The sequence below is a fragment of the Oncorhynchus nerka genome, linkage group LG21 (assembly GCF_034236695.1).
Source record: "Oncorhynchus nerka isolate Pitt River linkage group LG21, Oner_Uvic_2.0, whole genome shotgun sequence".
Classification (NCBI taxonomy): Eukaryota; Metazoa; Chordata; class Actinopteri; order Salmoniformes; family Salmonidae; genus Oncorhynchus; species Oncorhynchus nerka.
The window spans coordinates 8,144,261-8,171,325 of NC_088416.1; the positions used below are offsets into that span (position 1 = coordinate 8,144,261).

At 40.2% G+C, this 27,065-nt stretch overlaps 1 protein-coding gene and 1 long non-coding RNA gene across 2 annotated transcripts; one reads left to right on the top strand and one right to left on the bottom strand.

Moving 5' to 3' along the window:
• Positions 1-681: 681 nt before the first annotated feature.
• On the bottom strand, positions 682-25,475 carry LOC115115786 (integrin alpha-X-like). Its single transcript, XM_065006265.1, has 31 exons — positions 25,313-25,475; positions 22,886-23,000; positions 21,956-22,053; positions 21,671-21,738; positions 19,099-19,213; positions 18,760-18,890; positions 17,790-17,932; positions 17,506-17,659; positions 13,883-14,018; positions 13,582-13,658; positions 13,218-13,341; positions 12,933-13,075; positions 12,559-12,699; positions 12,169-12,366; positions 11,916-12,046; positions 11,575-11,729; positions 10,895-11,061; positions 10,572-10,694; positions 10,347-10,417; positions 10,088-10,229; positions 9,573-9,671; positions 9,149-9,228; positions 8,839-8,916; positions 8,658-8,736; positions 6,498-6,605; positions 6,360-6,401; positions 6,114-6,239; positions 4,076-4,189; positions 3,948-3,977; positions 3,728-3,838; positions 682-3,632 (listed from the first exon to the last, which is right to left on the bottom strand). The coding sequence occupies exons 1-31, from the start codon at positions 25,386-25,388 to the stop codon at positions 3,408-3,410; spliced, it is 3,600 nt and encodes a 1,199-aa protein (XP_064862337.1). The 5' UTR covers positions 25,389-25,475; the 3' UTR covers positions 682-3,407.
• On the top strand, positions 19,277-22,658 carry LOC115103784 (uncharacterized). The gene is made up of 3 exons (XR_003859647.2): positions 19,277-19,547; positions 20,606-20,959; positions 21,096-22,658. It is a non-coding gene; the product is annotated as an uncharacterized LOC115103784 (long non-coding RNA).
• Positions 25,476-27,065: the final 1,590 nt, after the last annotated feature.

The following is a 27,065-nucleotide window of genomic DNA, read 5'->3' on the forward strand; positions in this document are numbered from 1 at the left end:
AGTTACTGATTCAACAGGTGTATCCTCTCCAAGCCAAGTTTCTGTGAAACAAAACCAGCTCCCATCACGAAAGTTCCATTGGTTCACAGACAGCTCATCTCCCTCATTGGGCAGTGAGCGCACGTTCCCCGTGGACGGAAGGTAAGGCTTGCAATGTCTCTGTCTGTTCCGCACTCTCACACCTCTTCTGCAACGCTGTCTCCTCAGCTTTATCTACGGTGGTAAATCCAGTCGAGAAACGGCATTACACCAGTGGATATATGTAATGGAGAATTGATAGACAATAACAATCAAAGGGCAAACAATTCACAGAAGGAAGTTACGAAACAGTGAATGTGCACGAATTGGTCCATTCTGAAAAGAGAGACGTGCCTTGTGCGTCTAAGTCACATTCCCCTAAACTCAACAAGACACATTATCTTCACACAAACTGTAGGCCGAAAGAATACTCTCACATACAGTGTCAGGTCCAAAGCAGTAGCCATTTCTGGAAAAACAATGTCATTTTTAAATGATTGAAATGTAACTTATTTTCTCAGTTTTGTCAAATTGTTTGGCGTGCCCCTGGCAAATACCCTTGCGGCGTGCCTTATGTTGCAGATGCCTGTCTTATATTGGACTGTGTGTTAGGTGGAGCAGCACAGGGGAACCAAAGAGAAGACTCAGAAAAGGAAACCGGGATGAATGAACCAAGATATTTATTGTAACACAGGGCTCGGATGGGTTGCAGAGAACCAGATGTGGAGGCTGAGGTTGGAGTGAGCTGGGTTGGGACAGGGTAAACCGGTCCGGAGCGGAATCCAAGGGAGTGGTAGTGAGCTGAATCCAGAACAGGGTAGCAGGGTGGTGAGATGTGGAACAGGAGACAGGAAGCAGAGTCAGAGTGGCAAAACTACAGTGAGAGGATAAACAGCATCAGGCAGGGAAACAGGCACAGCAGGAAACAGGATCTTAAATAATAACAAATAGCTAAACGCATGACTGACTGAATAGCGATTACGATCTGGCAGAGTGGAAGTAGCAGGATTGAGTATTTGTAGAGGTCTTGATTATGGTCAAGGAGACACCGGATGAACACAAGAGGGCGTGGCAGGAGCAGATGTGACACTGTGTCATCCCTGTGGCCTTCACAATGGGATTAGTCCACTGAGACAGGAGCAGACTGGTGTCTCATGTGCCATGATTTTTTAAAATTATATTGCGACTGCTCGACTAAAAACAGCTGTCGACCAACAACCTATCAACCAAACAATCGACCAGTCGACTAAATGGGGTCTGGATTTTACGTTACATGCGGCATACAGCTCACAAAAATGTTTAAATGTTTTTTGATATAATTAATCAACACTAATCATGTTCATTTAATTTGATTAAAGCAGAAAGTAACATACTAAAACACTTAGCCAGTAAACTAGTAACAACTTACCCTTTCTCTCGTCCTCCACTCCTGCAGACTACATTTCCTGGAGTGTTATTACAGTCAACTGGCCCATATTCCCATGAGGAAAATGTTATACACAAACAGCATGTATTGGTTTCCCCTCCTTATAGTAAGGTATATTATGTTGAGCCTTTTCAGGATTTGGCTGTGATTAGTATTAAACGTTTGTCCATAGTTTTTGCTTCTTTTGCATGTTGCATGTTTTTTTAATGATCTGATCATGAATTTTTCTCAACTTAGTATTTACAGTAACTCAAAAGTATATTGGTGTGCAATTAACAAATACACCAGATCTTGAATATATAGTACTTCCCCCTGTATACTCTACCCACTTAAAGTTGAAATGAAACAAGTAACATGTACAACTGAAAGTAAAGGTTTTCATGCCTTCAGAAAGTATTCACACCCCTTCACTTTTTCCACGTGTTACAACCTGACCTGACTTTGATTATATTGATATTTTGTTTCACTGATCTCCACACACCACCCATAATGTCGGTGAACGTTTGTTTGTAGATGTATGTCTTTAGGCAATAACCATTCAACCCCTTTGTTTTGGCAAGCCTAAATGATTTAAGGAGTAAAAATGTGCTTAACAAATCACACACACACACACAATTATCTCTAAGACCACTTGATCAATTAGTGAATTTCAAGCACAGGTTCAACCACAAAGACCAGGGAGATTTTTCAATGCCTCGCAAATAAGGGCACAGATTGGTAAATGTGTAAAAATGATTAAAGCAGACGCTGAATTTCCCTTTGCGTATGGTGAAGTTATTCATTAGGATTTGGATGGTGTATCAATACACCCAGTCACTACAAAGATACAGGCGTCCATCCAGTTGCCGGAGAGGAAGGAAACTGCTCAGGGATTTCATCATGAGGGCAATGGTGATTTTAAAACCGTTACAGAATTGAATTATTAATGGTTGTGATATGAGAGAATGGAGGATGGATCAACAATATTGTAGTCACTCCGAAATACTAATCTGAATGACAGAGTGAAAAGAAGGGAGCCTGTACAGAATAATAATATTACAAAACATGCATTCTGCTTGAAATAAGGCTCTGCAAAATAAATACTGCTAAAAATCTAACACAACACATCACTGACTACCACTCGCCGTATTTTCAAGAAATGGTGGTGGCTGCATCATGTTATGGCTATGCATTACTGAGCTCTTCAGTAAGGCCATTCTACTGCCAATGTTTGTCTTTGGAGATTGCATGGCTGTGTGCTCAATTTCATACACCTGTCAGCGTCAGGTGTGGCTGAAATAGCCGAATCCACTCATTTGAAAGGGTGTGCACATACTTGTGTATATATTTATATACTGTACATCTTACAGTATAATGTACATTTCTTTAGCAAGACCATAGTCATTTAAATTTATGACATTACAGCAATCATACAAAGTCATATTTTTTATCTTGACATAAACATTGAAACAGTATATATAGTATGTATAATACTGAATCACTTTGGTCATGTTTTATCAAACATAAATGTCGGCAGCGTAGCCTAGTGGTTAGAGCGTTGGACTAGTAACCGGAAGGTTGTGAGTTCAAACCCCCGAGCTGACAAGGTACAAATCTGTCGTTCTGCCCCTGAACAGGCAGTTAACCCACTGTTCCCAGGCCGCCATTGAAAATAAGAATGCATTCTTAACTGATTTGCCTGGTTAAATAAAGGTAAAAAAAAAACATAAATGTCCATGAAACATCTATTTTTGAAAAAGTATTTCAGACTTAATCACATATTGAGTGATATGCGTGGTTCTGGGGTCAGGTCAAAATCTATATTAATTAATCGAACAATTATTCTATATCTAAGTTTTTTTTGCTCGGACCTCTACTCCTTTCTCTAACCTGCTGCATTAATTATCTTAACCTGCTGCGTAAGTTCTCCTAACCTGCTATTAAAAAGTCCCTTCCATATGGAAGTGGCATGAAAAGAGTTTCTCTACTCCATTAGACTGCTTCTGACTGACACATCCTGTTTCTCTTTTAGTCCCTCCCCTACCACCTCACTAATGGGGAAGCCATTGTTTTCTGTTTGACTTTCATCAAGGAGAAGGTTTGACTCCACTGCTCCACTCTCAGGCTGTAGCTCTTGTTCACGCTGTTCCCCTTCTTTCGCATCTTCCTGTGCATTATCAACAGGCCTTTTTCTCTTGAAACATCCCAGCTGAGTAGAAAGGAAAAACAATGTGAAGAATGTGACTCAAAGTGTTGGTCCTTACAATGCACAAGTCAAGTTTCTGTCGCAGCTTTGATACTCACCATATACATGGCCATTGTGATGATGATCAGGAGGAAGAGTCCTACTCCAACTCCTGTCCCTATTATCAGGTTTCTATGGGGAGGAATGATGAGCTCAGCCTGAACATCAATCTGGAGGAATACATCTTGAGACAATGAGTGACGATGGAACAAGCATTTTTTAAATCAATTCTTATAGAGTGAATCAGTTTAATCAGTTTAATTCCACAAATGGAATTACCTGTGTTTGGTGGAAGCTTGAAGAGTTATCCTAATGAGCAAATAAATACATACAAAATTGATGCTTTTGTGAATATTTGCTCAATAAATATTTGTATTTTTGTTTTAGGTTTTTGACAGGAAACTTACCCTTGGGTCACTTGCTGTCTGGACATATCGTTTTTTGTCATAGCTGAGTTTGACAAAACTGATGAAATGGACTGTTTCTCTCTCCCCAGTGAATTTCTTTGGCAATGACAATCTCTGTAAAGTGAGATATTGTTAGTAGAACTAGGTGGTAATTTTACATTAAGTAAAATTGTGTTACTTGCTTCAGTTCTTTAAAAGTAATTTTTGGTAGTAGAAGAAGTGTTCTGAATTCAGATTTAAATAACAGAGAAGTTAGATGAAGCTCTACGTTTTTGTCTTAACTTGTTGGGAAAGTGGTCAAAACGGCAATTGTTTCAAAAAGTTTTGACGAAAATAGTTGTGGTTACTGTCCGATTTCAGATTTGAATCGCAGAGAAGTAGACCCATATGTTATGTCTAAGTTGTTGTATAAAATGCTCGGAAAGTGGTCAAAATGTCAGATTGTAAAAGTTGACAGAAAATGTAGTCGATGCAGTAACTAACAAAGCTGCATCATTTGATAGGTAGAAGATATTTCTGTTCTGATTTTAGATTTGAAAAGCAGAGAAGTAGACCAAGTAGTCATACCCTCTACGTTTTTGTCTACGTTGTTGGGAACGTAGCTGATTTGTCAGTCACCGTTTACTCATTGTCTCATGCTTAGAATGTGTTCACCCAGTGCTATTACTCTGAAAGTTCTATGGCAGTTAATAAGCCAAGCAAGTGATACGTTCCTACGTCATACTTCCGTGGTCATGTCCCTGGTCTTTTGCATGAGCTTCAAGTTTATTAACTATCGCTCTACAATTTTGCCCATTGACGACCATTCAAAAGCCTGCAACAGTTTTGTTAAACTACTAGGCTATTTGCCACTACTAGGCTATTTGCATGGCGTATTCAACAGTGGGAAGTCAACTTAATGAATGAAGTTGATGCGGTTGTTAAGACATCTTAACGTGTCCTCCTCCCAGAGCGCTAAGAACCTTGGCGTGATCCTGGACAACACCCTGTCGTTCTCAACTAACATCAAGGCGGTGGCCCGTTCCTGTAGGTTCATGCTCTACAACATCCGCAGAGTACGACCCTGCCTCACACAGGAAGCGGCGCAGGTCCTAATCCAGGCACTTGTCATCTCCCGTCTGGATTACTGCAACTCGCTGTTGGCTGGGCTCCCTGCCTGTGCCATTAAACCCCTACAACTCATCCAGAACGCCGCAGCCCGTCTGGTGTTCAACCTTCCCAAGTTCTCTCACGTCACCCCGCTCCTCCGCTCTCTCCACTGGCTTCCAGTTGAAGCTCGCATCCGCTACAAGACCATGGTGCTTGCCTACGGAGCTGTGAGGGGAACGGCACCTCAGTACCTCCAGGCTCTGATCAGGCCCTACACCCAAACAAGGGCACTGCGTTCATCCACCTCTGGCCTGCTCGCCTCCCTACCACTGAGGAAGTACAGTTCCCGCTCAGCCCAGTCAAAACTGTTCGCTGCTCTGGCCCCCCAATGGTGGAACAAACTCCCTCACGACGCCAGGACAGCGGAGTCAATCACCACCTTCCGGAGACACCTGAAACCCCACCTCTTTAAGTAATACCTAGGATAGGATAAAGTAATCCTTCTCACCCCCTTAAAAGATTTAGATGCACTATTGTAAAGTGGCTGCTCCACTGGATGTCATAAGGTGAATGCACCAATTTGTAAGTCGCTCTGGATAAGAGCGTCTGCTAAATGACTTAAATGTAATGTTAAATGTAACGTCTTGATTTGTATAATAGAATGTTGAAATTCATGGGAGTCTGTAACAATGGAACCTTTTGAAGAAATCCCATGGAAGTGGATGGAGGACAAAAAGATGAATAGTTTAAAAAGTATAATATATATCAATAAGTTGTATGCAAGCACACTGGTCCTGACCACTCTGCACGTTTTAAATGGTGTAGCGTGCTAATGAATAATAAGTATGACAAAGATTTAAAGAGGGATGTTTGCTGTCCCAAAGTCTCATGAATTATTAGCATGTTGTTACTCTGTACCATCATTTGTTCAAGTTGTCTTAATACAGACCCTTGCATGTTGATCAAGGTCCTTGAAGGAAACATTTCCAGACAGCACAAATGTAACTGTCAAAAACGTCTTCAAAAGGAAACTTTCACACTCGATGGACTTGCAGTATTTTTCTGGAGAGCAGTACTGTAAACACAGTCAGAAGCAAAATGTGTGTTTCAGTAACATGATTTCTATACGGAGTTGTAATCTGATTGAATAGGTTACCAACAATGTCAAGAGTGAGTGGCATATTTGAATACTCACCTCTGTTGTTGAATTGATCATCTTTCCACATTGAGTATGGTTCTTAAAAGAAAAGAAACTTATATTAGGCTGTTTCCTATTGAAATCAATTGTGTCAGTAAAATGTCAGCATTTTTGTAAGCAATGTGAACAATTTACCTGTAAGACAGATATTTGGTAGTCCTTCATTTCAAATTTGTGCTCAAGTTTAGTTGGGAAGGTGAAGGTGACTGTGATTGGTACAGACTTAAATCCCAAGTTCTCCACCTATAAACAATGACACATTCAATCAATCAATCAACCTAACAATGACATTTATATTGAGATTTTATACAAAGGCATTTGTCACAGAACGTGTAACAAAACATATACTTAAACCCCCAAATGAGCAAGCTTAGGGCGACAGAGGCAGTGGAGGCTGCTGAGGGGAGGATGGCTCATAATGGCTGGAATGGAGCAAATGGAATGGCATCAAACATGTGTTGGACGTATTTGACATCATTCCACTGATTCCTCTTCAGCCATTACTACGAGCCTGTCCTCCCCAATTAAGGTTCCACCAACCTCCTGTGGGCAGAGAATATATTTATATGCACACAAATAATTCAATATTAAACTGATTATGGCAATACTCAGTTTAGCATTAGCCATGTAAATACCTTTCTCTGATTATCTTAAATCGGCGTACGCTCATGAGCGAAGTAAGCGTAAACCTATTAAAACATATTATTTGCAATCTTTACAAATGATTGGAACATGTAAACTCCTTTAAAGGGATACTGTGAGAGAGCTATGCTACCATACCTATAGTCTTCCAGTCATTGCGATAGCTAACGCTAGTTAGCATTGGCTCGCAAAACGACTGCTAACTTCCTTCGTACTGCACGCAGAGAAATAAATTATTTCCACAAGTTCATCCAACTCTGGGTAAGTAGAACAAGAATCTTGCAGTATCCCTTTAATGGTGTATCTTTATCCTGTGGTGTATCTGCGCATTTGCCGTCATGAACACCGCGAGCATCCCTCTGTGGTGCGAGTGATGCGAGTCTAGAAAATCCTAACGTATCCATCTTATAATCACTATTCACATACAAACTTTATACACTGAGTGTACAAAACATTAAGGACACCTGCTCTTTCCATGATATAGACTGACCAGGTGAATGCTTATCCCTGGTCTCTTGTTAAATCCACTTCAATAGGTGTAGATGAAGAGGAGGGGACAGGTTAAAATATTTTTAAGCCTTGAGACAACTGAGATATGGATTGTGTATATGCCATTCAGAGAGTGAATGGGCAAGACAAAAAATCTTAGTGTCTTTGAACTGGGTATGGTAGTAGGTGTCAGGCGCACCGGCTTGTGTCAAGAATTGCAACGCTGCTGGGTTTTTCACGCACCACAGGTTCCCGAGTGTATCAAGAATGGTCCACCACACAAAGGACATCCAGCTAACGTGACACAACTGTGGGAAGCATTGGAGTCAACATGGGCGAGGTCAGTACAGGTGTATCAAAGCTGGGACCGAGAGACTGAAAAACAGCTTGTATCTCAAGGCAATCAGACTGTTAAACAGCCATCACTAGCACATTAGAGGCCTATAGGCATATACTAGAAATCCCTGGCCACTTTAGCCGCGACGGGGAGACCCATGGGGTGGCGCACAATTAGCCCAGCGTCGTCCGGGTTAGGGGAGTGCTTGGCCGGCAGGTATATCCTAGTCTCATCGCGCACTAGCGACTCCTGTGGCGGGCCGGGTGCAGTGCACGCTGACACGGTCGCCAGGTGTACGGTGTTTCCTCCGACACATTGGTGCGGTTCACTTCCGGGTTGGATAGGCATTGTGTCAAGAAGCAGTGCAGCTTGGTTGGGTTGTGTTTCGGAGGACGCATGGCTCTCGACCTTCGCCTCTCCCGAGTCCGTATAAAGAAATAAAGAAATCACTGGCAACTTTAAGGAATGGAACACTAGTCACTTTAATAAGGTTTACATATCTGGCATTACTCATCTCCTTTGTATATACTGTATTCTATACTATTCTACGGTATCTTTGTCACTTAATAATGTTTACATATCTGGCATTTCTCATCTCATATGTATTTACTGTTTTCTATACTCTCTCATTCACTTAATGTTTCCATATCTTGCATTACTCAAACTATTCTATTAATCAGATCATTCACAATATCTTATTATTGAATGTATGTAAATGGTTTGAGTAACAATAAAGTATGTTTTGTTTAAAACACAGAACATTTCCCCCACATCGTGTGAATCACACTTTTTAATGTCAGTCACAGCAATAGCAGCTGATTGTTTACCTCATATACATTCACCAGTCTTGTAGGTGATGTGTCCTCCAGAGTAAAGTTCATGTAAGTGGTGGAGACTTGGGGAAGGCTTCAACAACAACAAAAAGATAAGTCACCTTGATTATATTCAATTCACTTTGATGGAGTCATTCTCAAACAAAATGTCAAGTATAGTCCTGTGAAGACTTACGCTTTTGCTACCAGGTCAACTGCAAATTGAACAGGGATGGTCCTGGTAAGGGAACTATTGGTTGAGTTTCCGTTGTCACTGTAAATAAAGAAAAGGCTAATTCATTTTTTGTGTACATAAATGGAATGCTACGAAGTCCTTCAGCTAATTGAGTAGAAGGTATTGGGGTTGTATAAAACGAGTTAGTTTTAAGCAATGTTTTGTTCAAAACTTCGACTGCATGGGGAAATGAAGGGCGTTTCCTGGACTGATTCTAATCTCTCGTCTAGCTGCTGCTCTAACATGTTCACACTGAAAGCAGATTTTCTACCTCAGTCCGATGACGGTCATCTCCATTGTGTCCTTCCAGTCGTATGTATTCAAAATATGGAATTTACTGGTGAACACTGCCTGAGAAGGAAGATGGCATAGTTAAGAAGAAAAAATGAAGACGATCTGAAATGAGATCATAAAAAATGGGAAAGTGGGGAAAAAAAAGTTCAAGGCTTCATAAAGTACTCAGACCTCTTGACGTATTCAACATTTTGATACAGCCTGAATTCAAAAATTGATTCAATTGATTTTTTTCCCTCACAAGGCATATATCACTCAAAGATCAAAACTGTTTTAATGACATTGAGTTACTGCTTTGTCACTGCTGTTAGCTCCGAGTCTATCATCTAAGGACAACATTTGAAAAGATTTACCAGTGGATTCACAGCATTATTTACAGGTATATCTAAGTAATTACTCACTGTGGTTTTACTACGGTAGACAGGGAGGCTGACACTGCATGTAGTTCTGTCCATTTCACCTTCCAGACCACCACAGCTGAACACCGTTCTCCTTGTAGACTATGGAATACAGACAATACGTCAAGTGTGTAAATAATTCCGGTTTGTACATCTGAGTCACTGACATAATCTATAATAAACAAACAAGCATGTTAAAAGTTTAAAGAATTAATCAAATCAACACTTAATATGTTGCTTCATTTTATGAATCATTAGCACATGTTAAATTTAAATGTTTGGCGGAAAACTGATGTTTAAATCAACGGTCTTCTATCCTGGTTCTGCAGACCCACAAGATGAGCAAGGCAAGCTTTTGTTCCAGCCCAGGAGGAACACCCCTGATTAAACTAATCATCAAACCCTTGATTGGCTGAACATGTTTTAGGTCTCCAGGTTTCAATAAAACTGTTTTAGATGAGAGCAAGAACAAAACATCAGAATGAATTACACAATAGATGGAGGGGTGTCGGTATTACCTTCAGAAGATGCATCATGGAGAATGAGAGGCCAGGAGGGTAGAGGAGAGTTAGACTGGTGTTGTAGGAGTCATCCCCGTGATTGGACAGTCTTATAGTCACGTTGAAGTAACTCTGGTCCACCACTAATAAAGTTGATGTGCTGATAAGAGAGACAAAATACATACTGACTGCTCAAAAAAAGCATGTTTTCTCTGACTGTAATTATTACAGCTACAAACAAGTTACTTTATGTTGCCTCTGTTTATCAGATACTTACATGAAGTTGAAGTCCACCTCAAGCTCTGCCAAACATGTTTCATTTTCTTTGCAGTTCTTTTCAAAGGGCACCTGTGATAAATTCAAGACAACTGTGAATGTGTTTAGATGACCTGTTTTCACAGGTCTTTGGCTAAATGACAGTACTCAGTCCACAGTCATTGCTAGAACTGTTGATCATTGTAAGTGAACAGGTTTTAGTCAGACCCAGAATGTATCCTCGTACCTCGACCACAGCCTGTGTAGGACTGTCAGTATTCAGAATGGCAGTAAGACCCTCTTGTTGGCTTTCAGATTGAGAAAAAACTAGTTGGATGATTATGGGCGATAATGTGTCGATCACGCATTGCTGGAAGAAAATAAAATGTGCCATTAATTTCCCTATCCATTGTCCTGAAAAACCCTCGTTCTTCTCATCACTGAATAAAATTAACACACAATAAGAATTCAACAACCTAACAACTTAATGTTATTCATTAAATCCCCTCCTTACAAGAGACATTATAGTTGTTGTATTGTTGCATAGCTACAGTTTGTCATTGATCCTACTGTCATGTAGACTGAGTGGTTGAAGCAGGTCCGCTCCTTTCTCAGCTCCACAGAAGAGAGAAGTCTTCTGGCCCCTTTGTTCGTGTCACTGTAAAAGGCTCGGCTCCTCTGTCTCACTGGATCCACATCCAGCAGGTAGGAGACGTTCATCCCTGCACTCAGCACCTCTGGAAAAGTACACAAGAGTCTGAAATGGCCTCCTTATCAGGGAGAGAAGTTCAGAACCTCATGGTTGTCTGCTGATGAACACCATTAGAAATCAGAGATGGAGTCAAGACCTTATCTCTTGTGACCCAGATCCAGACCAAGGCCCAACCTTTCAATACAATTGGACTTCATCTTCACCACAGGGTGGTGGCACTTAATTGGGGAGGACGGGCTTGTGGTAATGGCTGGAGCGGAATAGGTGGAATGGTATCAAACATGGTTTCTATGTGTTTGATGCCATTCCATTTGCTCTGTTCCAGACATTATTATGAGCCGTCCTCCCCTCAACAGCCTCCACTGGTCTTCAGACTGGGAAGAGACCAAGACACACTTATTGTGGTCAGTGATTTAGCTATTCACAGAGGCTCCGACCTGGACCACCAAGGCCACAATTATGTGGTCTCAGATCATGACTTCATTTCTGTTGGAAAGCACAAAGCCATCAGTGTTCCTAAAGTTCTGAGAGTTCTTACCAGCTTTACTCTTTGTTGCCTCTGCCATGTTAAAGCAGGCTGTTAAAGTGACCATGGGGGAAATGATCTCTTTTGCCAGACAGTCAAATCTATCAGTGCTGATCTCCGCGGGATAGAAGTGGAGATGAGCAGAGACGCTGAGGACCGGTCTGGACCTGTGAGCGATCGAGATAAAGATTGGGATGTTAGCCTACATTGTACGATGTTGGGTAGCTCCGCCCACATCTCATTGAGCGCAGCCCCCATTCAGTGCAGATCGTACACTAGTGAGATATTTTTACTGGTTAAACAACTGTCTGTTTAAACCAGCTGTCTTTTCTTATCATTTTTTGGACTCGTACCTCAAGACAACAACTGCACCACGCGCTCCTACTACGATATCAGTCAGTCCATCCTCACCCAGGTCCATCTTCCCATCAATCGTCTGGCCAAAGAACTGGAGCTTAGATCTCATCATCACAGCTGAGATGCGCTGCAGTAAGAAGACATACACATTTAATGAAAAGCCATTGATATTGATATCCCAGGAGGGATATCTGTTTTCTTTGATCGTGAAGGGACGTTTTGAATGATTTCCATCTTCGTCTGCCTCACCTGGCTGAATTCAGGGCGGATCCCCTTTAGCTTTTCACCCAGGTAGATGTACACGGCCCCCCTGTGATCGTCCTCAAGTGGAGCGCCCACAGCTACATCCTTCAGCCCATCTCCATTCAGGTCTGTGAGAGAGCAGATGGAGGAGCCGAATCTACCCTGCGATGGCACTGAAACATTCATCTCCATCCTCAGTTCCAGCTAATAAAGGAGAGATCACATGAAGATAAATCCATATTACACTGTCTTTTTGTGCATTATTATTGAAGATGATGGATATGTACATCCAAATGAATATATTTCGGCTTCCAGATCACTTTGTCCCTGATGAACATATTCAACCACAAATTCAGCATTTGAATCTGTTGTTCAGAGGTTCACAGTTCAGCCCACCTTATCAGTCAGTGTGTAGACGTAGATCCTGCCCTCTCTCGGAGGTTGGCGAAACATTGGTGCACCCACCAGGAGGAAGTCTGTGTTGCCGTCTGAGTCTATGTCCACAGAACACAGCTCTGCACCGAAGTAGGAGCCCATCTGAGAAAATCAAAACTTACATTCATACAAAAATTGTTTTGAAATGTTTTAAGTCCTTTGGTTTTGAATGGAACTCATAAGTAAACGTAAAAAGTGACATCATGTGTTCCTCTTTACTATCGGAGGAGTGAATCAACCGTTGAAGTAACCCCAAAAGCTAGTTTCATGCTGTCCCTATTGTATAACTTGATTGATATACCGCACTGCTTGCAGAAATAGCTAATGTTACCAACCTGTTCTCCAGGCAAGCTTTGTGCCACAGTCCAGTTGTTGTTAACCTTGTTAAAAAGTAGGATCCGTCCCATGTGTTCAGATCTTGGTGCTCCGGTAAAGTATAGAAGGTTCTCATTCTTCTTCCCAACAGCTACAGAGTATCCTGTAATAAAAATGAAGAAATGTAGGCCCATTGTAACTACACTCCCTTCGCTGAAACATCTGAACTAACAGAGCCTTGAAAATAGTGTTTGTTCAAATTGACATTTGAGCAACATCTTTTTTTGAGCTTAATGTTCCATTACCCATATAGGAATCTTTGTCCAATGTGGGGTCCTGAATTTCCCTTTCCTCTGATCTCAGACCCTCAGTCTCAAAGAGAGATCCACGCCAGTTGTTTGATCCCACTGAGCCCAGAACCAAGGTGTCCTGTAGAGGAAATAAAACATTGGGTCATATTGTATGACATTTTTATTAATAAGCATTCATTAACTATATACTGTGTCTATAAACTAGTTGCCATGGTGGTCATTACATTTATAAATGCGTATTTAAGCATTTACAAGGATTTGTAGTACATTGTAGTTAACATTTTTAAACAATTTATACATATTACAAATGATCATTTAAGATGATAAAACATGCTGGACATACTATTGTGTATCTCACCTTGTTAACGTAGACAGCACTGAACCCACTCTGAGACATTTCTTTAGTCAAGTTTCCAGCCAGAGCAGTCTTGGAACCTAGAACATACAAACACTGATATTAGTAGCGATACATTGATACTTCTACTGTGGACTGTTTTGAGTAAGGTGTTTTCACCAGAAATAAATACCAGTATATTTCAGGAAGTGACCAGTAGTGCCACCTTGTGTTTTTTTTAATGAATAACAACTTTCAGTTGACAGGGACTTTGCTGAAATATAAGTAAGTAGTACTAAGAGTTTATCTGAATCCAGAGTTGTACCTTCAATGTTGAAGATCTTTTTTTGAAAGTTGTCTAGGATTCCTTTTAGTCCGTTGTAGTCCTGGATGAGGAAAGTGTTGTTCTCTTTTGGCTCTGATGCCAGGGACTTGAGTTTCGTCAAATCAACGTTCTTGACCTGCCAAGAAATATATCAATTGAGGGCAGGAATTATAGTGATGTCTAATTTCCTTTTCAATATGAATGATATTTAAACATCCACATCACAGTGGTCTAAGACACTGCATCTCAGTGCTAGAGGCGTCACTACAGACAACCTGGTTCAAATCCAGACTATAACAACCGGCCATGATTGTGAGTCCCATAGGGCGACGCACAATTGGCCCAGTGTCGTCCGTGTTTGGCCGGTGTAGGCCATCACTGTAAATAAGAATTTGTTCTTAACTGACTTGCCTAGTTAAATAAAGGTGAAATAAAAAACTGGGATGTTGGACTGGACCCTTGAGACTAGGAGTAATAATAAAAACTCTATTTGTATACAAGTCACAAAGTGCTTCACATCATAAAATAAAATAAAAAGTAATAACAACGACAGGAGGAAGGAGAATGAAGAACAGTTTTCAACCTAGACTTTGAAATGGTCAACAATGGCCTGTCAGAGGATCTCAGGCTGCATCCAGGCTCATAGGGAGATAAAATATATAATAAATGGAATGGCGCTTAACCAAGCCTTAAAAATGGAATCCTTAGTTCTCCTTCCACCAAAGGCAAACGCAAAGCCTAGAATCAAGACTAAATATTGACAGCGCTCTTATGCCTGCAAAAATGATGTGATGGAACACACCTGACCAATCAGAAACACCTGTCAATCCAGTTGTCCCAATACTTTAGGTGCCCTGAAATATAAGAACTACTGTGTTGTCATTTCTAAATGGTACAAACAATATTTACACAAATACCCTCAAATAAAATCTAATAGTCTGTACTTTAACCTCATAGGGGGGGGGGGGTATGCCCCAGAATTGACCCCTGAGGGATGCCATATTGAATAGTTGCTGAGGTTGGTATTGAAACACCCATGCTCACTGAGAAATGTCTGCCACATAGATATGACCTAAACCTGTCGAGGGCAACGTCATAGATTCCCACCCACCTCTCCAGCCGTTCAACAAGGACGTTATGATCCAAAAGAACGAGAATAGAGCATTCACTAGTATCAGCAGCCAACAGAAAGAAGGTCACTATAGGGCTGTTTCGGTGACTGTATTACTGCCACACAGGCACTCATGAGTCATGACCGCAGTCAAATTCTATGTGACTGCTGAGTCACAGTAATCTCCTCTTGTGCAATCTGGACATGTGTTAGTAGCACCCAACTCGCTAATGACCATCAGGTGGCTAATGGCCTGTTACTCAGAGCTGTATTGTCCCTCTAACCACTCTGACATCAATGCAAAAGCAATCAAAAATCACATCAAACACTTAGCCTACATTATACAACGTTGGGTAGCACCACCCACACCTCATTGAGCGCAGCCCCCATTCAGTGCAGATCGCACACTAGTGGGATACAACAGGTTGAAACTGAGTGGACAACATAGGCTTTGCAACAACATCGAGAACAACTAACAGAATGAAATGGAAAGCGCTTTCCAAGGTGGTGATTAATTCAAAACACCCATATGCATATTAGAGCTTATGCAACGGCCTATATAGCAAAGGGTTATGAGACTCGAAATTGAGCTCAGGTGCATCCTGTTTTCACTGATCATCCTTGAGATGTTTCTATATATATATATATGTATATGTATGTGCACATTACACACACATTTGCAAACATTTCTAAAAACCTGTTCTCGCTTTGTCATTATGGGGTATTGTGTGTATATTGCTGAGGATTGTGGAAAAAGGATTGTGGACAAAATGTGGAAAAAGTCAAGGAGTCTGAATACTTTCCGAAGGCACTGTATACAATACATAGACTACCGCATATTACACATGGCAGAAAAACATTTTTTTAAAACCACTAATTTAAGATTGGTACATAATTGGTCTAGCCTAATGAAGCAAATTCAGAGTTAGCCTACAATTATAGCGCATTTGTATTTGATTTTGAATAGTTGTGAAACATGTTACCGTCACGTTCTGACCTTTATTTTCTTTGTTTTGTATTTATTTAGTATGGTCAGGGCGTGAGTTGGGTGGGCAGTCTATGTTTGTTTTTCTATGATTTGGGGATTTCTATGTTTCGGCCTAGTATGGTTCTCAATCAGAGGCAGGTGTCATTAGTTGTCTCTGATTGAGAATCATACTTAGGTAGCCTGGGTTGCACTGTTTGTTTGTGGGTGATTGTCTATGTTAGTGGGTTGTGTCAGCACAGGTCTCATTTTGTAGCTTCACGGTCGACATTGGTTTATTGTTTTTGTTACTCTTTTGTATAGTGTTTCAGTGTTCTCTTGATTAAAATTCACTATGAACACATACCACGCCGCATTTTGGTCCTCTGATCCTTCTCGCCTCTCCTCTTCAGAAGAAGAGGAGGAAGACCGTGACAGTTACTATTGATGTTCCCTAACAGATTTCACTTGGTTTCCCAAATTAAGCACTCGGTAGCTGCAGGGACAGGGTTGGAGAGCCCATGGCATACAGAGTTTGGGCGGAATATCACCTGTCACGCAGTGAAATAACCGGAGTAGTTTGACCAATGCCAGTCAAATATTTACAAGCGAGAAAGTGGCCTCCATTCGCTATTTGAGTGTTCGAGGCACGAGTGTGGTCCTCTAACCAAGATGAGACTCTGGCAGACAGTTTATTCTTGGTTTTAACAGGTGCCACTGAGTCTAACGGAGCCTGACATACATTATGTAATTGAACCTGTTCAGCAAATCATCAGTGTGATGACACAGAACAGGATCCTTAGTAGAGGATTAAAAAGCATTTGTAAATTTACTAGCAGTTGTGGAGGTATTGATGGGTGAGGGAGTGGGAACAGACACATTTTTAGGTGGAGGAGAAAGCATTTTAAAAGCAATACTGATATGATCAGAGACACACACATCAACAGTTTCCAAGTTATCAATATTCAGACCATAGGACAGCACAAGATCAAGAGTATGGCCTTTGTTGTGTGTAGGCAAAATCGAAACTTAAAAACGGGGAGCATAGAAATAGCGCACATAGAAGATATAGAGCTACCTCTTCTTAGACTTGCATTCAATGAGAATGACAGATCTATAACACACATTTCTATGTGAAATTGGTCAGGTGGCCCAAAAAGGTACATACATTGCAGCTTTAAAAAACTCCCAACTAGTGTAATATTTGGGAAACACACATAAATGTAAGCAGCATACATTGAAATCATACATTAAAAGCACTAACACTGGTATACACTGGTGATCAACTAGTCGAAACGGCCATATGCCAATATATTTGCACCTCGGTGAACTTCAAGTGAAACAATTTGAAAATGTACCTCAATCCAGGGATGGAAGGTGTTGCTATACTCCTAATTATCCCACAACAATTTATGGTAAATCGAGAAGATAAAAATACTGCTTCTTTAGCATTAGCTAACTAGCACACGAATGAACACTTGTAATGGAATTAAGTCATACAATTGTGTGGTGTTGTGTAGGGGGTATTATAGATATTATAGGACTTACCCCGATGACAAAGCGGATGATGTTTTTCTTATCACTTCTTTCGATAGAGTTGAACCTTTTATCAGTATCGCTGGGATTTCCATCTGTTATTATGACCAGTACTTTAGTTGCATCTGCGGTGGCGCCGGCAGCTTGGTTTTCAAAAATGTTTTTCCTGAAATAGATGTATTCAAACAACAGATCAAGCTATCTTTCTTACACCACAATCCCCTTTGATCAGATTCGGAGTATTCGGTCAGAACTTTGAAAGTAAAACTGATTAATAATTATCAACTGGGACCTACAAGACAAAGTCTATTGCCTTATGTGTGTTGGTTAGATCAGCCATGTGCTCTTCTTTCCAAAGTTTAGTCAAGGCTCTCCCCTCTTGGTAGTCTCTGAAGTTGAAAACTGTCCTGGTGTTTGTTGAGAACTGAACCGCTGCGAACTGTCGTTTACAAAAGAGGAAGAGATGACTAATATTGATTTCATACCATACTTTCCATGCAGCAACATTGGTGTATAGCACATACACTCTTAGAATTAGTGGTGACTCGAGGAACCCTGAAGATCCTCAAGGAACCATTGCAAGTCAAGTGGTTCATATTTGCACCTTTGGTTAGTTGAGGGGTTCTTGGAGGAACTTTGAATGGTTCAATGTAGCATTGGGTTCGTGGAGGAACCGTGGATTAGAGGCGTGTCTTAGTAGGGGCGTGGCTTTAAAATACTGTATATATTTTGTAGGCCACCCGTAAGAGTAAATGTCGCTCCTGTTGATCTGTTCTGCTGTATTGTCATCACATGTGAAGGTTAAACACTAATATTTTTGTAGTGTCAATGAGGCTTACAGAGGTGTTCCTCAAGAGCCTATGCTCTTCCAAAATGGAAATAGTTGCCACTTTATTACTATATGTGAACATAATTAATATTATTAACATTTTATTGAAATATATAATATGTATAAATATTCAAGGATTTAGTTTGCAGTGTGAAAATTAACATGATGAACAGGAATGACATTGTCCAAAAAGTGCCTATCTGAAAGCCCTGGCTTCAATATGATAGGCTGCCAGCACTTCAAACTAAGGTTATGGTTTGAAACTTTACACAGAGGGGTGCCTCAAGGAACCTGTTTGAACTGGAAAGGCTATTCTGTTGTGGCAACCCAAAAGGTTCTTCTAGGCACCTTTACTTCTAAGAGTGTAGATAAACAGATGTATGTTCAGCAACCTCACGAGCATGTTTTAAGTTATGAGCTTTAAAAGGGATGAATACCTTAATTGAGGAGTTTTTTAGGGTTGTCATGATATTGTTTATGAAACCTTTGTTCTCATCAAATTCTTCCGTTGTCATGCTTGCTGATCCGTCAAAGAGGAAAACGAGGTCCACTATTTTCTTAGTACATTCTGGAAGAGAAAGTGAATGACATAAATGTATATGATGGATAACACTCACAACATTCACATATTCAGGAATCCAGATCTTATCATTCACAATTAATATTTTGTGACCTAATGATAATGTAATTTAGCATGACATGAATAAACAGTCAATACATACCAAAACATCTTAGGTTATGTTATCTACAAATGTGTTCAAGTTTCACTGTTATACCTTGGAAAGCAGGTGTGAAGTTCGAGGTGATCTGGAGCTGGCTGTTGAACTGATAACAGATACTGTTCAGATAGGAGTTCCCATCACACTCGTGTGCCAGGCCAGGGCTGCAGGCCTGAATGAGGAGATACGTCATTGTAAATAAGGGTGACCAGACGTCCCCGGAAGTGTCCCCGTTTTTAACAGGGCATTAAAAACAGACTGCAAAGTGAAATAATATTTGACGTGGCAAGAAAGACCGGGCAGCAGAGCCTACCGGTTAACGTCTCAATTGCGTTGTGCTTGTTTTGTCCAGCAGAGCGGGCTGCTCGCTATAGCAGCTTCATTCACTCTTCTACTAACTACATGCTCGCTCTAGTTTTAGAGAAAACTGCTGTGGAAAACTCGGCCAGAACCTAACAAGTGTCAAGTGAATCCACAACATCACCACAAACGTCTTTTCAAGCCAGGTAAGTTACAATCGTTTGAGATACTAGCTAGTAATTTTATAATGTCTCAATTCATTATATAGATAGATTATCTGCTCTATAAGGTTTTAAATAGGTTATGCTAGCTAACATTAGCTATGTCGACTAAGTTATCTAGCTAGGATCGCTAGCTACTGTCATGGTAGCAAGGTTAAAAAACGTCCACATGTAAACATGCAGTGGACGGGCTATTTTGAAAATATGATTTTATTAAATGTGTGCACAATTAATTCTGAGAATATTTATTTGTAGATTACAGTTGAAATGGTTTGGCATTATAATAAGTAGTGTGAAAATATATTTTGACATTTTCATGGATAACATTAGCATAATGTTTTCTGTTAGAGAGTGGAGAGGAAGGAGAGGAGGAAGACTGGATAGGAAGAAGAGTGAAAGAGAGAGGAGGAAAGATAAAGATATGATTACAGAGCCTGCCAACTTATTATTCCAAACAATGTTTTTGAGATAAAATACAAAAATGAGGCAAGCAATGGGAATCTGTTAAGTATTTTATCTAATAGTGTTATGTAAACTAACTCACTCTTGTACATCGCCTTGGTCTGTACAATTGATCTTATTTTAGCGCCCAAAAAACGTAATACTTCCAGATCACCTGTAATGTCAATACCATTGTAAAGCACAATTTCTCCCCTTTCCAACAAAATCAATGACATGACCTCCACGCTGCCCGTTTCTGCATGATTCAAGAAGGTAATGAGCTCCGTCGGGTCTTTTTCAAAATGGCGGGTGGGGAAGCGAAACTAATGCGTGATAGTGAGAAGGAGAGATGTTGTGTGGGAAACAGCTTTTTTTCACTCGATCTGTCCAATTTATCACCTCGAAAATGTAAATAAAACACTATAAAGAGTTTATATAATGTGTCATTACATACCTATTTGAAGGTTTGTGTCGAATTTGAATCGGGTTTTTAGGGTGGTGCTAAAGTGATCTTCAGAAGTAAACAGTGGCTTTTGAGTCATGATCGCTTGCAGTGATGACGCAAACATTGACTAGGTTTCCGTTACTATTTGTTATTAAAGATTGGAGAGGATGGAGAAGAAGAAATGAAGGGAGTAAAACGAGTGAAGCGAGGAGAGTGTAGAAGAGTGAGGTGGAAAGGTGAAGAGAAGGAAGACGAGTGAAGAAAAGAGGAGGAGAAAGATTGGAGCAGAAGAAAAAGTTAAGAGAGTAAGAAGAGCAGACAGAGGAGGTACAATGGCTCTTTCCAAGAAATGGAATGAATGATATATGGACAGCAGCAAGAAATAGGCTCACTGTTCCTACGCTTATTGTGAACACAAACTTCAACCTCCCCTGCCAGGAGCTCACGGTGAAGCTGGCCAAAGAGAGCAATCCTGAAGAAGATACATTCTTCTGAGAAATATACAGATTAGGTTGGTATAAGTGGTAACTACACAATATAATCTCATCATTGTCTTATTTCTTTATTATGTTGTTAAGTATTTCACATGTACTATTGTCTGTTTTTCCAATTTTGCTCATGTTCTCTTATGCTCTTATTCTACCCAGGCTACCAGGACCCATGAATGGCTGTTCAGATCGGATAGTTCTGTCTTGTCTGTAGTGTTTCTGTAATACAGTTGTTTTCTCTGTCACAATGTGCCTGTTAGACTAAATACACAAAACCGGAATTGTCCCCCTTTTTTTATTTAATTGATAATAACATTGGATATTTTAATGATATATTGACAGCCGAACTGGAAATATCCCCGGTTTTAATTTAAAAAATGTGGTCACCTTATTGTAAATGTGATAAAACAATGGATTGTTTGGTGGACCTCAGATGTCTTCAAAAGAGAGAGTTACTGGAATTTGCCATGATCATTTTTAGATTGCTGAGGTGTTGTTTTATAACTCAAGTGAAACAAGTCATTTAGGTTTACACAGGCAGCCCAATTCTGATCTTTGTTCCACTAATTGGTGGAGCTGATCTGATTGGTCAAAAGACCAATTAGTGAAGAAAAATTCAGAATCGGGCTGCCTATGTAAATGCTGCCAAACATATTACATATGTACGGTACACTCACATGGAGTATTTGAAAACAAGAACATGATCAAATTAAATGTTTGGTAGTTTATCTTACAGTGAACGTTGGAGGAGAAGTAGGTTGTGCAACCATAGACAGTCCAATGTACTTGATTGTGTCAGTTTCTGTTGAAAGGGGAAAGGCAGGCATGCAGAATCAACTAGTGTTTCTCATTTTCAAGATCCTGTTGACATTTCAACAATATTTTAATACTCGATTAGCCATGGTTACCGTGAATAGGTGTTACATGTTCTTATAATTATTCATTTTGTTAAGGTAACCACCATTCTAAATTGCAGTCCAGTAAGTACAGTATAGTGTATCATCAACATCCATCTCTACCTTGAGGAGTGTAACAGTCTGTACAGTTTGTTCGGTCTTGAGCACATCTACAGATTCCACCAGATCCATTCTTCTGATATGGCGCACTGACCATTACCCTGTGGGTGAAAAAATAAAAATGTTAGTTTGGTCGATTTAGATGACACTGCATCCACTTCTATTACATATGATACACTTTAGATCAAGAATGGTTGCATAACATTTCTGACAATGTTGGTAAATTACTTTTGTATATCTGTTTTCTTTTGGTTACTAAGGTTAGAATAGCAACTGCATGGCGAAAGAGGAAAGCACGGTGTTGTCAGAGGTGTGATATGACAGAACACAAGTCAGAATTTCCATCCCGTCAATGTATGCATAACTGATACACTGATCCACATTAGTCATGGGCTTTGGGTGCAGCTGACATCATTTAAGAAAGTAAATAAGAATATAATATGTGGATGCTACCATGAAAGGATCATCCTCAATGAGTCTTGAATAATAATGAGTGAGAAAGTTACAGAGGCATAACTCCCCTGTTATTGTAATGGTGAGAGGTTCGCATGTCTTGGGGTGTGATATTTGTACGTCTAACATTCAAAAGGTGTTGTACTTTCTAAACGCTTCACCAGACATGGATGAAGATACCCTCAAATTAAAGCTGCCAGACTGCACTTTAACCTCATAGTCATTATATAATTTAAAATCCAAAGTGCTGGAGTACAGAGCCAAAACAACAACAAATGTGTAACTGTCCCAATACTTTTGGAGCTTTTACAGAGACACATATATTTCTAAATACATTGCTATGGATATATTTAGTGCATGTTTGCAGACAGGAATATTTTTCTGGTCATTTTTCTTTCCTCAGGTGTGTGATACTGTTTTGCAGATGTTTGTAACATAATACTTCGCATTTTTCACTATGACGATAACAATAACACTTGCCCTTTCTCCTTGCCAGAAATGAACTGCAGGACCTTGTAACCAAAGAAATCCTTTTCCTCCCCCTTGTAGATTTTGGGGTTTGCTTCATCTATGTTGAAAGCCATTGAAGAGACAGCTGGCAAAGAAAAGAAAGAAAGGTACAATCGGATGACAGACAACTATTTGGGTTAGATGCATAACAATGATATTCGTAAATATTTGCTGTCTAGTAGGCCTAATCCACGATGTACAATAAAATACATCATTTAAACAGCATTTCACACAAATATTAGATATCTGATCTTCCCTACAACACAGGAAATAATTTCATATTTTCGATTGTGGTCAGTGATACCCGGTGCAGGTGCTATGGGGGCGTTGGGGCGGGGGGCAAAGCCTCCCTAAATGGACTTTTGTGCCCACCCAAAAAAACTTCTATCAACATTTGGAGACAGTTATTTATTGATATAAATATTACTGCACCAGAGCTACATGCTCTAGCCAGTCAAACTGCCTGCCAGTTCATTGCCAACCCTGTAGCCTATTTTATACTCAGCAAGGAAGAGCAAGCTGCTTCTCCCTATTAGTTCCACAAAATTGCTCAAAATAAGTGACCAAACTATTTTGCTATTCCTGGGATTTGCTTTGAGCTAGGATACTCGTGCCAGAGCTATTGTCAATAGAGAGAGGAGAGGGGAAGAGAGCAAGACGGGAATAGACAGATGTGTTACAAATGTATGGTAATTCATATATTAATCAATCATTCGTAGGCCTATGCTGCCATGCTACCTGACCTGTGCTATGCAAGACAGAGGCAATAATATCCACCAGAGACAGATTTAAATATAATATAGGCCTTCATAATAAAGGTCTATTATCGCATTGCTGTCTCTCTCCGCCTTCAAACTTTCCTTGTCAATTCATTTGGTAGACTACGTTGTTTTAGCATTATCCAAGGCCTAGGCTTTTAATAGCCAACATTTTTAGGAAAGGAGAAATATGATTTGCTGTTGTGTGTTTGAAATGCGCTGGTGGCTTTAAATGGTGGGTCCTTTTGACGGGTATGCGTGTGAGTTTGCTTATTCTCTCTATGTCCATTCAGAACTTTTCCTAAAGTAAATTCATACATTTCTGTTGTTGCGCATTCACTATTCCCGTCTTGCACTATTCACGCATCTCTGCTAGCATCTCTGTAGTAATCCATTTGGCCGAGTGCTTGGCCTCTGGCTATGGTCCTGATATTGCCATTCCTACAGCGGAGACTCACAAAACAGCCAAGTGCTGGGCTGCACATCGTCTGGATAACCCAGGTTAGCCTATATGTGTCTCCATTTTTACCTGGGCTTCTCCCAAATCGTTACAACATGTACACTACATGTGGCGCCGCTGTGTTCTGAATTACATTTAGGCTAACAGTTGGTGAAATACGTTCTTGCCATGGGTCCCATAATTGGTTAGTCCAGCCCAAATAAATGGCTCTGGTCAGTGTGTGTTGGAACCTTCATTGTTGATGCTTTGCTTATTGGTTATGTGGTGCATTGCCACAGAACCATGTCGGTGGAATATTCGTTGCTTAGATTATATATAGCCTAACAGTACCCCCCAGCTGATCATAGTCTGACGCAGGCTCTGGTGAAAACAAGTGCAGGTTCAGTCTGGAAGATGTGCACATGGATGCAAGGTGCATAAACATATTTTGAGGAATCATAATTTACATTTTTTTGGGGCTGAACATAGGTGTGCTATAGGCTACTGTGGTTCAACCAGAACTGCCATCAATAGTTAACGTAGCTGTAACATTGTAAATAACTTCTTTATGACTTTTTCACTGTGAAAAATGTGTGCGAAATGGCCAATAGTTAATTCTTATCATTGACTGTCTCAAAAACATGAATCGACGATTCTAGTTTTAAAAGGTTAAGTGGCCTGTGGTTCAAACCAACTACTAAAGTGGCCTGTGGTTCAAACCAACTACTGCCTTAAATTGAAAAAAGTGGAAATCGGTTACCTTTATTGACGTGAAACAACCGGATACTGTATGACTAGTTCTGTTTTCTAAAAAGCCCCCAAATAGTGACAATGGAGCAACTAACAAGTCAATTAAATTCAGAGCATTGGATTTTGATTTGGTTGGGATCTCCATTAGCCGATGGCAATGGCAACATTAGGCACCTTCCTTTTACATAAATGATCCTTGAGCATCCATTTTGAAAGCATATCCTCCTCTAGAGTACTTCAAGTTTGTATATTGATTACAATGGTGTGAACAGTTCAACATATTTAGATTTAGTCAGGAATAGCAAAACTAAAACTAAACTGTAATTTAAAACGTGTAATATTGAAAGTAATTTACTTGTTTCTACTAGTTGAGCTGATGATGTTTTGTACAACACCTTTAATATGTAATTGAATATTAAGCAGAGTGAAATCCTGATAGTCAGCACTTACCCATGGCTGCCATGCAGGTGAGCAGGCAGAGGGGTCCTTGCCTGGACATCTTCTCCTTCACTTTGTTCACTAGCATGCAGTGAGGAAAATATTGCACCACTCAACCTTTGCAAATGAAACTTACTCGTCTTCCTGCACTTTGTTTCCTGTGTGCCTCACTCACGAAAGTAGCTGCTGTGAATCACTATCATTTGGGTGAGAAAGTGGATGTACATGTTTTATGCAGCTTCCTCTTTTTCATGATTGGTATAGGTACATTGCCGCGTCCCCTTCTTTTATACTTCCCCAGTGAGAATACTTTATAAGTATCAAATGTGTGAACCCTGTCAAGAAAACCGGTACAGAGTACATATTACAGAGGCAACAGCAAACATGTGAGAAAGCTAATTTGGCTATTCAGTTGAGTTTCATTTGATTTCACATATGACTATAGTTTAGTTTTATTGTGTTTGAAATCACATAGGCACTAGCAGCAGCGCAAGAAAAGTTACTTTGTCTAACCTCAGACACTTCTGGATATCCGTTTGATTGAGATTCTCCTTGCTTCAATGTTACATAATAATTGTAATCAAATGTTGTCCCAATTGCCACATTGTACACATTGACATTTGCTCTGATGAGATAAATAGTTAGCTAGTTGCTAAATGTCTGTCGGAGGAAGGGTGTTGGTACCTTTTTAACCACAACGTTCTTTGGCTATGCAGTGACATCAGTTTCACACTTGTACAGTGTTAAATGTTTCAACACCTTCATGTTTTCTATTTGTGCTGTTTTGCATATCTTACTTGTATTTGATGTGTGTATCTTTGCAATTACAGGTCTCATTTGCAAAAGAGACATTGGTCACAATAGGACTCCCTGTCAAATTAAGGTTAAATATAAGACATCTTACATTAGTGTTGGGAACCCACTATGTGTTTGGACTGTCATTGCATAACTTATTGCAGTGTGTTGTAGAGTGCAAAGTTCAGAGGATGTCCTCTGGTGATTGCAACATTTCACTTCTGTTTTGAACTATCTACACACCATCTAGAAGTTTTTGTTTGTGTTCTCTTTCTTGCTGCCTCCTCTTCCACCCTATCCCAGGTCATTTGTTGCTTTTTGTGTTGGTTTTCCTTATAGTTGCTTATTGTAGCATCTTTGGGTTTTAGAAAAGCGATATAAAATAATATGTAGGAAACGAAAAGCCTAATTTTTGCAAATTATTAATTGCAAAATTGCCTACATACCTGCCACTGGTTTAAAACCCTCAAGCAGGTATTCCCAAACTGGGACAATGCCGTCGGGGGTACGCCAAATTAAAATGTGATTCTATAAAATGAATACATTTAAAAAATATTCACATTTTCAAACAGTCCATTTACTAAGGCCCACGTCCATAGAGAGAGAGAGAGACATACCAGCTCTACTGGTAGTACTGCTACTACCAGCAGTACTACACCTGCACCTGTCGACGACACAAGTTGTTCTGCTTCCACGAGCACATCCAAAGCTAGCATCAGTAATTCTACATGTGTTGTTAGACCAACTAGCATGGACACTGACAGTTGTGAATCTGATGCAGCTGAAGAGCTACTGCCTCCTTACCCGGGAAAGCACAGAACAACAGACAGGGACATTGGACCATCGAAGAGGCGCAAATATGATGAGAACTACATTGATTTGGGGTTCACTTATATTGGAAGTAGTGTCTTTCCTCAGCCAGTGTGTTATATGTGCAAAAGTACTATCTCACAATTCTATGAAAACATCA

Coding starts and splice junctions, on each gene's coding strand:
- LOC115115786 (XM_065006265.1), bottom strand. CDS start 25,388: ATGCTAGTGAACAAAGTGAAGGAGAAGATGTCCAGGCAAGGACCCCTC. Junction 10,230..10,346: donor GAGGTGGACTTCAACTTCAT/GTAAGTATCTGA, acceptor CTCTCTTATCAG/CACATCAACTTTATTAGTGG. Junction 3,839..3,947: donor CAAGCTTCCACCAAACACAG/GTAATTCCATTT, acceptor GTATTCCTCCAG/ATTGATGTTCAGGCTGAGCT.